Source organism: Pristis pectinata, chromosome 4, assembly GCF_009764475.1.
Source record: "Pristis pectinata isolate sPriPec2 chromosome 4, sPriPec2.1.pri, whole genome shotgun sequence".
Lineage (NCBI taxonomy): Eukaryota > Metazoa > Chordata > Chondrichthyes > Rhinopristiformes > Pristidae > Pristis > Pristis pectinata.
In genome coordinates this window covers 103,941,331-103,953,834 of record NC_067408.1, presented here as the reverse complement: position 1 = coordinate 103,953,834, position 12,504 = coordinate 103,941,331, and the positions used below count along the sequence as shown (strand labels likewise).

Sequence of the window (12,504 nt, the reverse complement as noted above, 5' to 3'; positions counted from 1 at the left end):
ACCCACTTAGACAGCATGTTCCAGATTCCATAGGTTGTATTAAAGTCTCTCAAAGCACTTCAGACAATGTCTGGAGTGCAAAAATTAAATTTCTTTATGTGAACATTGGATAAGCAACAAAGTGGTGGATAAATGTGATGATGCAAGTTAAGAGCTTAACAACTTTCAGATAGTAAAATGAGGGAGGCAGATCCAAAAACACATTATTACATATAGACTTGTCTATTCCAAAGTCAGGGAAGAGGGCTTTAACAGGAGAAGGAGATGTTGAAAATTTGACGACTGTGGAAATAAACAGTCTCTGTGATGGGACAGATAAGTGGTTCAAAACTAATCTTGGGTTTTATTATAACACTGAAGCTGCAAATAGTTTTATCAAGTACTAGATGTCTTCATAGAGGAAGATGGAATTAGTGGGTAAAGAATGGAGTCTGTGAAGGGGACGATAGATGAATAGCTTTGATTGTCACAATACCCAACACCTCCCCAAAGCACAGGGCCACACAGCTAACCCAGTCTTAGCAATTCAATTCAAAAGTGACTCGCTGATTCCTCTCCCTTAAATACTTCATGAAAGCAATTCAACTAAGTCTTCTGAATCTTCCAAACTCAGAATGATTCACTGGTATTTTTTCAAACATCATAATACCAATGTGATTCCACCAACCTTGTCTCAGTTACACTGCAGGTACTACAACTTGCCAGGTTGCACACCGGAAACTTAAACTAAACAGGGTGCTGGAAACTTGGGAAAGAGGGAAAAAAGAAAACAGGCCAAAGGGAAAATATAAAAAAGTGATATTAAATGTTACATACCTAATTCTCCAAAACTATCATACTCATTAAGATGCTCTTTTAGGTGTGCAGCAATATGATCACAGAATTCCTCCATTGTCTTCCCAATAAAGGTGCAATCTGACCATTCACATGACAGCACCAGCTCCAAGTACTTGATGCTCTTTCCTGGGGCCATTTTCTGATTGGAATTCACTGGAATCATACCACCATTTCTTACCAACACCTACTTTCTGCTGTAGAAGATGGAAAAGTGAACAAGTTAGAGTTCTAAGAATCATTCTCAATTAAAAAAAAACACATCATCAAAATTAAATCACTTTCCTTTATACAAATGTGCATTTGCACCTATGGCTAGAATGTATTCCTCTGAAAGCAGCTTAATTCAAAATAAAAGCTTATTTAAAGATGCAAATTCCCAGGAAATTAGGAATCATCTAATAACATTAGGAAAGATGCTTCAAAACCTTACAAGAAAAAGTAAATCTGTGGAGCTCTGCTACATTAAAGAAATTGCTGAAATTGTAAAATATTATGCACAAGATCCTACTTTAGGACTAAATTAAAATTCAAGTGGTGAAATGTTCAAAATGATAAATGTCTAAAGTCAGTGAATGCCCCAAAATGCTTTTTACAATAGCGCAGCGACAATGTTCTACAAGCTACCGTGTTATTCAGAGCCTATCAATCGGTTTTATTCTGGTATTGTTGGCCCAGCAATGAATTCTGAAGGGTATGGAATAGGAGCAACGTCCAGCTGAATAATACCTTGAGACCTTTTACAAGAGGTACTACCGACTCATTTGAGTCATAATTTTAATATCCCTTCCAAAGTATTCAGTGCAATCTGGTCAAAGTCAGAAGAGGGTTGGAAGCTGTACACCAAGCAGCCAGTTCAGAGTGTATTACCTTTGCTTTACGTACAAGATCACTAGAACCCAAAAATTGGGAGCTGGCAAATAAACAGCAAAGAAGCCAAGAATAAAAGGCAGTTGCTGGAAACCTAAAATAAAAACAGAAAATTCCAGCAAATACACAGCAGGCCAATGAGCTTCTGTGGAAAAAGTAATTATTGTGTCAAGTTGATTCTTCCTTGGCAAAATAAACAATTAACAAAATGGGCAGATAGCTGAATGAGTAATTTACAAGTTATGACAGAATAATGAACAGAAACATAAACTTGAATAGAAAACTGAAGATGCAGATGAACAAAGGCCTAAAAGTTGAAAAAAATTCCCAAAGTCAAAGTTATCTACCTCCTTTTAAATACCTCCATTGATCTAACTTTCAAAGTCCTCTGGGGTAGAAGAATAGATATTTAGGTTTTTTTTGGACATTCTCATTCCTCTTCTATTTCAGATTTCCAGCATCAGCGGTAGTTTGCTTTTAGATGGTTTCTTTTTAGTACTGCAACTTCCTATGCTATAAAGCAGCTCTTTATTTATACTATATACAACAGAAAACCACTCAAATACTAGGGAGAGGCTTAAACCCATCATTTGAGACTCCAAAAGTGCTGAACAGTGCCAAGTGAAATTGCATGGAGTTTCTGCTATTCAGCACTTGCAAAGAAATGTATACATCAAATGAAAAGCAAAAACTGCAGATGCTGGAAATCTGAAATAAAAAAAAACAAAGACTGGAAATACTTAGCAGGTCAGGCAGCATCTGTGGAAAGAGAAACAGAGTTAATGTTTCAGTTCTGATTGAGTATCTTTGACTTAAAACATGAACTCTGTTCCCCTTTCCACTAATGCTGCTAACCTGCTGAATGTTTCCAGCATTGTATTACATATAAACTGACAACATGGTTCTTTCAAACTGTACATTTATAATTCTAATAGAACAATTACCAGAGGGCATAGCTTTAAGGTGACAGCCGTGGGGCAATTTTTTTTAAAAAACACAGGGAGTGGTAGGTGTTTAGGATGGGCTGCCAGGGGTAGTGGTGTAAGCAGATACGAAAGTGGCATGTAAGAGGCTTTTAGGTAGACACATGTACATGAAGGGATATGGATCTTGTGCAGTCAGAAGAGATTTAGTTTAATTTGGCATTGTGTTTGGCGCAGACAACGTGGGCCAAAGGGCCTGGTCCTGTGCTGCACTGTTCTATCTTCTAAGGCAGAATGTGTACAACTAAGAATGATCAAGGCATGGGCTGATGCCGACATAATGCTCTCAGCATAATGAGTGAAATAAAGAAAGTAAATGCTGGAAACACCCTGAAGATCTGGCAGCATCTGTACAGAAACAGAACCGACAATGGATCTGGCACGTTGCCTGTTTCTCTCTCCACAGGTGCTGCCTGACCTGCTGAGTATTTCCAGCATTTTATTACATACACACACAATTCTTTAAAAAATTGGCAACTTGTTTCTTTCAGACTATGGATTTATAATTCTAACGGAACAAGGCCGAATACGTACAATCAAGAACGACCAAGGTACGGGCTGATGTCCAGAAAACGGTCTCCTTTCAACACAGTGAGTGAAATAAATTGAGTAAATGCAGGAAATACTCAGTAGATGTGGCAGCAGAACTGACGATGGATCTGACACGTTAACGCTGCTTCTCTCTCCACAGATGCTGACTGACTTGCTGAGTGCTTCCCAGCATTTTCTGCTTTAATTGCACACAACTGACTTGTGCAGCGCTTTCCTTTGCCCCTTTGAGCGAGATGATCAGCGCGGGTGACACTCACCTCAGCCACCACCCTTAATCCTGAACTAAATGACGGCCCTTGAAGCCCAATTGTGACCCAAATCCAATCAAAGGCCCCACACTCAAGCACGGCGCCAAATCTTTAAGTCCCCGATGCCGCCCCCACCCCGTGATCGTCAGGCGAAACCCCCCCAGTTCGGCCCCGTGCCTCCTACAGGGAGGCCATTCGCCCCCTTCACCCACCCCCAACCCCCCGGCAGGGAAGGAGACTCACCGCGCCGGATCAGGCTGGGCCGAGCCGCCTCCTCCCGCCCGCGCTCCGTCGCTATGACAACCGGCGAGCCCCGCTGACCAGCCTCCACCTCCGGCCCCTCACCAGGCTGACACGGCGGACACAGCCCACCCTGGGCTCCACCCCCTTCCCGCCGCGCCCCCCCCTCTCTCTCTCTCCCGCGCTGCTCGCCGGCTCCTCGGCCGCCGCCGCCGCCGCACCGACCCTCGCATTTGCCGCCTTAAAGACGTCACGTATTCCCCGCAAGCCCGTTGGCCGGCTCTGCCCGGCGTTTATACGCCGGGGCTCGACGAGGAAGCGCAATTTTCGTCCAATGGGAAGTCGAGGTGGTGGTGAGGGGGATGGGGGGCAGCCAATGGCTGCACTGGATCGTGGCATTGGCAACGACGGGGCTCTGCGAACGACCAGGACGCCATCTTTGTTAGGGGCAAAAACAACAACCAAAAGTTGTTGACTTTGCATTCTTAACACTTATTCTACATTCTGTTGTTCATCTCTAATGCAAAACAAAGTTCTTCACTGTACCTCAGTACATGTGACAATAATGAACCAATTTAAATTGAGGAAGTCATTTGCCCCATTGTTTCTAACAGTGATTCAACTCTACCCTTCCCCTTTGCCCCAATCCCTACAAATTATCTTCAAATATTTACAAATTTCTCTTCTGACAGCTGCTTTAAAACTGTATTTATACACTATCAATTTAGAATCATGTTTTTTATGCACCTTTTGTTTCTTTAAATAATCATTTTCTACCCACTGTTTCTCTGCATTAGATATATTTAATTGTCTAAATCACTAATGTTAAGCATTAATCACAAAACTATATATAGTGGAAATATGAAAAAATCTGAAGCAGTTGGACTAGGATTATATGTAATATTATGTGGTAGTGTATTACTAAGATTCTGGGTAACTTGTTGGCTTTATATTTTTAAACTCTCATTTCTGATCCTCTGAAACATGCACATTACGTTCATCTGAGATAGAGATATACATATACCATCTCTTTCCAACAGCCTGAACCCATGCTCTTCAGTTTATTGCCATTTTATTCTGTTTATATCCAGGCCACGTTTTTTTTAAATTAAAGGTGCAGTGAAAATTTCAAAATTGTGCTTTGCAGCCCAAAGTACAAATTAATACTGCAATTGAGAAACATGTACTCCTACTATTGAACACCATTGTAAGCACACATTTAAATGACATTTCTTTGTAAGAATTTCCTTACAGAGGAAGAGTATTTTCTAACATTCAAACATTATTACTTGCAGGATTTAGCACTAAAATTTGAATTGAAAAGTAGTTTATTGGGAATGAAACACCACTGATCATGAAGACAGAAAAGGTACTTTGAAAATTAATTATATACCCTGATAAATTTTCTATGATTGCAGAGTTTTGCTTCACTTTTTCCTGCTCAGCTATAATTTAGCCAGCAGATTACTGTGCTAAGGGTAGATGCTGGAAATATTGAGCATCTCAAAAGGACATATGGGAAAACACATCTTTCAAGTGTTCCACGACAACACAAGCTGACAGCAGTGTCGCGCAGGAGTACCTGCTGCATTCATTCAACTGCAACTGAATTTCTAAATTTCTTTCGAGGATTAAAATACACACTGGTGACATCCCATGTTTATGTCAAAACCTCTCCAGTACATTTTCCTAAGATTCAAACCTAAGTAAATGATCAACTGAAACTTGTCTCTACATCCTATCTTGCTTGTCATCACCAATTTTCTTGTTGCCCTTGATTGTTTTTTTTATTTTGAATTGGAATATGACCCATTTTCCAAGTTCTACAACGGCCATGTCCCGGCCTGAACTTTGCAACATCCTTCAGATTTCTCAACTTTTTTGGAAACTCACCAGATCTTTAATTTGCTGTTTTTCAGAAGCTTCCATTTCAATTATGCATTCACTCATTTCATGTAATTGTTTTAATAATGCTGCAAAATACTTAGGCAAATTTTAGAAAAGGCATAATGAAATTGCTGTGCATTTGTGGGTTTCATTTAGGATTTACATTCCTTAAAAACACCTCACATTTAGCATTGGAAAACTCATGGAGAAGCACAGCACTATGATTATCAAGGAAAGGTGGATATATGAGGAATGACAAATCTCCATGGCCTAGAAAGACGAGGATTGAGAGAAGACACCTGATTGGATTCTACAAGCTGAATTAAAGAAGTAAAATAAGGTAGGGTAAGAGGACAATCAGTTATAAATAAAGGGGCCAGGATATGCTCCAGGTCTCACTGTCACAGAGTAGAACAGTGCACAAGGCCTCAGTAGCAGATCCTGAGGTCCTGCTCCCTGATAACTCACTGCTGCCAAAAGCCTTTTAAAATGTTTATACACGTTTCAGACATTTAATGGTATTTAAAAACAGTTGAAATCAATTTAAATAATTTGAAAGTTTAAAAATTAAAATATTACTTAGAAATAAATCAAAACATTTTTTTCATCAGGCATACCTTCAGTAAAATTAAACAAAAACTTCACTTACTTTATTAATCCAGGTCAACTACCCAATTCAAATGAATGGTGATGTAAAACTGAGGGGTGAAAATGTTTCTAGCCCCCAGCTGAGGATGTCTATATTCCATCTCTGGACTCACCTATGAACCCAACAACAGAGCAGAAGTCAGATCTCCTGGCTAGTCATCTTCAACTTGTTCCTGACTCCCATGTTGGAATGCCCAAGCGCAGAAGTTGGGGACAAACCTGAGTCACACAACATAGCAGGCAAATGGCACAATCCAGCCCATTCTCGTTTCAGAGCAGATAGTAGAAAATAAGCTTCTTCACAAAAAGAACAATAAATATTTCAAGTTTACTGACAGGCTGGCTAAAAAATGGATGGAAATTTAAGGGTATTCAAAGTGAGAAGTCGGAGGAAGTGGCATTCAGGGACTAAACTGCTCATCAACCTTGAATTAGTACATCTCTCATTTTCAATGTATATAAAATACCTCAGCAAATGATGGAAATCTGAAACAATATATAAGAGTGAATCATTTCCAGGTAGAGGCATAGTTCTACCTAAAGATACATACCTAAAATGTTAATTTGTCTTTGTTCACCAATAAAAGCCAATTAACCTGCTGTGTGTTTAAGAGACAGCATTTGGGGTTTTTGCTTTCATGCCATCCACTTCAGGATCTTCCTCATTTTGAAAAATCAGTATTACCTGTTGGAGCATCAATTCACTGAAAAGATCCAACCATGAAGAATCTGTCCACAACGTTGTTCCTCCCAAATGTGGCAGTCTGTTCACAGCATTTGCAAGTTTATAAGCAAAATTTTTAAAAATAACTCAAAAATGTCAGTCAAAACATCATTACGGTTTCACCAAGTAAGTGTTTTACACCTCCCTCCTGACATGCTGGTGAGGCGCTCTACAACTGCCAATCTGAAAAACAGATTGTCCCCATTTCATTGCTAAATACCAAGTAGGGTGAACTCTGTCAAATTAATTGCCCTTTGTGACTATGGGCTGGTAACAAAAACAGAGAGCCACTATTTCCCAATTTCTATCCACTCTAAAAGTTGCCTGGTTATATGCATTGGGTAAGGAGAGGACAGTGGTTGGAACAGATAGATCTTCAACACTCATTGCCTAGACTCACATGAAGAAACATCCATTTGAATCAAGTGGTTACTGACACAATGAGAAGATCAGTCAAATAAATAATGTTTACTTCCATCACCATCTCCTCCACACAGTCCTGATAAGTAAAATGCATGTATACCGATCGGGTCTCCTTCAGTGCAGTGTTGAAAGCTCATTGCTGACAGTTTCTAACATACTTTATTAGTGAGTGTGGCTGGTGCCTATTATTCATAACTTATTATACTGACTGGCACTCTTTTAGTGGCTAAGAGAGCGTTTCCTGTCTCTAGGTCATAACTCTCATGCGAGTTCAACTAAGAGAAGAATATGAAATACATACAATTTCATGTGGTTTTGGGGGTGTTGTGGAGCAGAAACAAATAAATGTTATCTTATCACCTTTGTTAATCTTCCTTTTAAAAGGCATGAGTGTGTCTCTAAGATCATTCTGATAAAAATAGTCAAGGTTACAGAATGAGAGATAGAATGCACTGAATGGGTAAAATAGCACACAAACAGACACTCACACATACAGCCAGATATATGTAGATCCAAACACACTCTGTCCCACACACATGCAGACCCATTCATAGTCACAATTAAACAGAGCTGGATATTTAGCAGTTGCACTAATTCACAATTCCAACACATTTTAACTCATTAGGAAATGTCACAGAATCTTTCATACATTTTGTTTTAAATTGTGCTCCACTTCAAGCCTAATTTTGTTTTCACTTTTAATTTAAAAAAAAGTTCATTTTAAACTGCTAATAATACACTCAAGACGCCGTGTTCACCTCAAATCTACAAATCCAAGCTGGGAAATCTGTGGGGTGGAGTGGATTGAATGCAGAAAGTTGTTGGTGCTGCAGAGGTGTGTCGAATGTCAGGAGTGGATCGACACTAGTTCAGAGTGGACAGCTTCATTCCACTGTGTGAAGCGGTAGCGTGTCTTTCACAGTTTATTCTGCATTGGGTGTTGCTGATGCCCAGGGTGAGGGAGGGGCTGTTCTGTATCTTGCAGTGGGGACAGAAAGGGGTGGGATTCATTAGTAGCTGTACATCTGTTGTTGGGACTGTTGGGATTGCTGCGCCTGAACCTGAACCTGCTGCTGTTGAGGCGGTGGTGCTGGCGCTGCTGCTGTTGTCTGCTGAGGCTGCAGGATGTGATGAGTGCCATCTGCGGCTTGCGGCACAGCCCTCCAGGTCATGGTGTGCTGCTGCTCGGTCAGGGAGCTCTCAACGGGGGCGATAGAGTTGACGAATGTGGTCAAGTTCATGGACTGAGGCAGGGAATGGGCCTGAGGCGTGGAGGCAGGCTGTGCCTCGATCTGGATCTCCATTGGCCGACTGTGCACCACTGTGGAGCCACTGATGGAGTCAAAGCTGACTGTTAGGATGGAGTCGAGCTGCATCTGCCGGTCCTGCAGTGTCAGGTTAGTCACTGTGATGGGCTGGAGGTTGGTGAACTGGGTCCCGGCCACGGTGCTGATGTTGGACGAAACCGCAATGTTTGTCAGTCCAGCAGAACTGGTCGCCGTGGAACCATTTGAATCTCCAAGCGTCACAACTACCTAAAACAAAATAAAATTTAAACCTCTTTAAAACAATATGCTTACCCACAAATTGTACAACAGAAAGAGCTTGCATTGATATAGCGCTCTTCACGACAGGATGTCCTGAACTCCAATTTTCCATGTCTATGTGGGCATGCTATGTTGGCGCCGGAAGCCTGGCAACACTTGCGGGCTGTCCCCAGGACACTCTACACAAAAAGATGTATTTCACTGTGTGATTCGATGTACATATGACTGATAAAGATATCTTATCTAATGCAGGACTCCATTAAAAAAAAAGAAGGTACGCGATGCCTTGGTAGGCTTAAAGGTGGAAAAATCCCTAGGAACGAATGGGATTTATCCCAGGTTGCAATGGGAGACAAAGGAAAAGATAGATGGGGCTCTGGCCGAGATTTTTAAATCTTCACTGTACACAAGTGAGATACCAGATGACTGGAGGACAGCAAATGTGGCCCCCCTCTTTTCAAGAAAGGCAGCATGGAAATTATACACTTGTAGGCCTAACATCAGTGGTAGGGAAGGTATTGGAAAAAAAAAACTCTGAGGGGGTGGATTAATGATCAGTGCAAATGCAAGGACCAATCGGAGAAAGCCAGCATGGCTTTGTCAATAGCAGATCCTGTCGGACCAATCTGATTTTGTTGAAGAGATAACAGAGTGTATCGATGAGGGCATTGCAGTAGATGTGGTTTACATGGACTTCAGCAAGGCCTTTGACAAGGGCCCACATAGGAGACTGGTCCAAGGGTTAGGGGCATCCAGGGCAAGTTGGTAAATTTGATCCAAAATTGGCTTAGTAATAGGAGACAGAGGGTGATTGGATGCCTGTGACTAGTGGCATCCCACAAGGATCAATACTGGGACCTTTGCTTTTTGCAATATATGTGAATGAATTGGATGCAGGAGGTATGATCAGTAAACTCACAGATGACATAAAGATTGGAGTTGTTGATAGGCTCCACGGTGATATTGATGTGTTGGTGAAATAGGCCGAGAAATGGCAGGGTGTTTCATCTAGATAAGTGTGAGGTGATGCATTTAGGGGCACTAATGAGGCTAGGACAATGCACCATGATGGTAGGGTCCTAGGCAGCACTGAGTAACAGATGGACCTTGGAGTATAAGGCCAAAGATCCTTGAAGCAGCAGAGGCAGATAATGTGGTTAAGGCAGCACATATCAAACCTCAGCTGGGGTACAGTGTGCAGTTCAAGTCACCACACTATAGGAAGAATGTGATAAGAGTTGAAGAGCATGCAAAGGAGATTCACCATGATGTTGGCCAGTATGAAGTGTTTCAGTTATGAGGAGAGACTGGGCTTGTTTACCCTGGAGTGGAGAAGGTTAAGAAAGGACATGATTGAGGTATATAAAATTATGAGGGGTGCAGATAGGAGAGATTTCAGGAAACTTTTCCCTTTTACAGAGCTAGATAAAACTTGAGGACATAGATTTAGGGTAAGAGGGAACAGATTTAGAGCGAATCTCAGGGGGACCTTTCTCCATCCAGAGTGCCATGTACCTGGAACATACTGCCTGAGAGAGTGGTGGAAGCAGAGTCACTGATAGCAATTAAGTGTCTGGACAAGCACTTGAATCACTTCGGCATAGAAAGCTGAGCCAAGTGCGAGAAGATGGGATTAATACAGATAGGCGCCCACTGGTCAGCATGGATGTGGTGGGCCGAGTGGCCTTTTCCCACTCTATAAATCTATCGGATGAGTCTGCTGTAAAAATGACCACTGATTTTATCCTCAGTGCTCTAATATTTATTTCTCAGTTTATATCAGATTCAAAAGTTATTTGGTCATTACCATACTATAGTTTGTGGGAGCCTGCTGTGTGCAAATTGGCTACTCGTTTTATACATTGCCCACATTGAAAAGTACTTCATTAGCTGTAAAGTGCTTAAGAATGTCGAGGTAGTGCAAGTGCCTATAAATGAAAGTTTTACTTTTTTTTTTGACCATCATGAGGACAAACACTGATTTTACAGAGATCCTCATCTAATTCTGCTTCGATACCACACTGACCTGACTCATGTTTTGCACTGCTGAATCTGTCTCATCCTCCACTGTTGCTGCAAAACCAGCCTCTTTGTCTGCGTAGGAATACATAGCAGCCTCTTCGGGAGCTGTTGCTGATTCATCATCATCTTCATCGTCGTCATCCTCTTCGTCTTCCTCCTCCTCGTCATCATCCTCTTCTTCCAATTTCCTCTTCTTCCTTTGCGCTCGTTTTGATCTCTTCACCTGGCCTATTTCAGCTAGCTCACTCTCATGCAAGCTTATGTCCTGCTGTAACAAGACAGTGAAACTTGGTCAATCACCAAGACAAAGTTGATCACCGAGCATCCAAACCTCTCCCATATCTGCGCCTGAGGGCCACACACACTGACACGTGCACACAAAACAGGCCGCAAACAAAACCATTGGTAGTAAATAAATGATGGAGTGCATTTGACTCATTCTGCATCAATATTGGTAGTGCAATTATAGGGATTAATAATATTCATGGGAATTCCTGGTGGAGACCTCTTCTATCAGATCTCCTCTTAACCCTCTCTGCTCTAATAAAGCAGCTCAGCATCTCTAATTCCTCACCTTTCAAATGTTTTCTTTAAAACTATAGTTTGCACTGTTCTTGAAATGAAAGGAACTTGCTCCTCTACTTTCACTATTGCAGCAGAAGAACTATCAACAAGAGTGGCCTCGAGAAGCTACTTCCATCTGCCTTTTTGTGTCCAATCAAACTGTGATTGGGTATACAATTGGTTCGACTATTCTGCACAAAGTTATTCTGAGATTGTTACGATGCTACAAGAGTTCATATAGAAAATGCTTCAGGTGAGTTGAAGAGCCAATCTGTAAAACAAAGGCCTTTGTCTTTCCTCCTCTCCCCAGTGATGGAGCACAGTCAAGTACCCATCCTCGTCGCCAAATGAGCCAGCAGTCAGACCCTCCTGAAAACCTCTCACCTCAGGGTGCTTGCGTCGCATGTGCCTGTTCATCGACGCTCGCGTCGAGACCTTTGTGCCACACAGGTGGCAGTTCTGCGCTTCCACCTTTTTGTGAGTCAGCTGTATGTGTTTGAAGAGCATGTACTCCGTAACAAATTTCTTCTCACACACACTGCAGGTCCACTGCTTTCCAACTGAGAGCGAGAAAGTTGGGCAGGAGAAGGGAAGACAAAAATAGAAAGGATTTAAAAAGTTGGATTGGTGGCTGTGAGAAAAGCATGTCATCAAAAAGGAACAGTTCTTAATAAAGATTAAGATCCAGTGATGGAATTACTATATTGGCACTATTTCTTATCAAGGCTGTTTATCCAAGGAACTGTCTATGGATAACTCATCTGATTCAAGTTGATTTTTGCTTGTAGCTTAATCCCAGCTAGTGCTATCATATACATATGACATAATATCTGTACCCACATTAAACTCCAGCCTGTAAATCATTCATAGTTATCCATTTTTCTTCATTTAACTAGAATCATTCTGCTCAATATGCACGTACCATCTCTTTGAAAAAGCTATCAATTAGAACCAATGCCCTG

The 12,504-nt window shown here is 41.4% G+C and overlaps 2 protein-coding genes across 9 annotated transcripts in view; both read right to left on the bottom strand.

The window, feature by feature from the left end:
- The window catches only part of zgc:112083 (uncharacterized protein LOC550461 homolog), a 28,388-nt gene extending 24,326 nt beyond the window's left edge, over positions 1-4,062 (bottom strand). Inside the window, exons 1-3 of one of the 4 annotated variants that reach the window (XM_052015020.1) lie at positions 3,731-4,062; positions 3,222-3,267; positions 817-1,031 (exon numbers count right to left, since the gene is read on the bottom strand). In XM_052015020.1, the coding sequence (XP_051870980.1) occupies positions 817-1,000 (184 nt within the window). In that variant the 5' untranslated portion in view covers positions 1,001-1,031; positions 3,222-3,267; positions 3,731-4,062. Of the gene's footprint in view, positions 1-816; positions 1,032-3,221; positions 3,666-3,730 lie in introns of those variants that run through there. The other 3 variants (XM_052015019.1, XM_052015021.1, XM_052015018.1) reach the window with 3 other exon arrangements.
- A 3,372-nt stretch (positions 4,063-7,434) lies between these two features.
- Positions 7,435-12,504, bottom strand: part of prdm15 (PR domain containing 15) — a 52,448-nt gene continuing 47,378 nt past the window's right edge. For 4 of the 5 annotated variants that reach the window (XM_052015004.1, XM_052015006.1, XM_052015001.1 and 1 more), the window contains exons 23-25: positions 11,927-12,102; positions 10,983-11,246; positions 7,435-8,944 (exon numbers count right to left, since the gene is read on the bottom strand). In XM_052015004.1, the coding sequence (XP_051870964.1) occupies positions 8,420-8,944; positions 10,983-11,246; positions 11,927-12,102 (965 nt within the window). In that variant the 3' untranslated portion in view covers positions 7,435-8,419. The remainder of the gene's footprint in view (positions 8,945-10,982; positions 11,247-11,926; positions 12,103-12,504) is intronic. The other variant, XM_052015005.1, reaches the window with a different exon arrangement.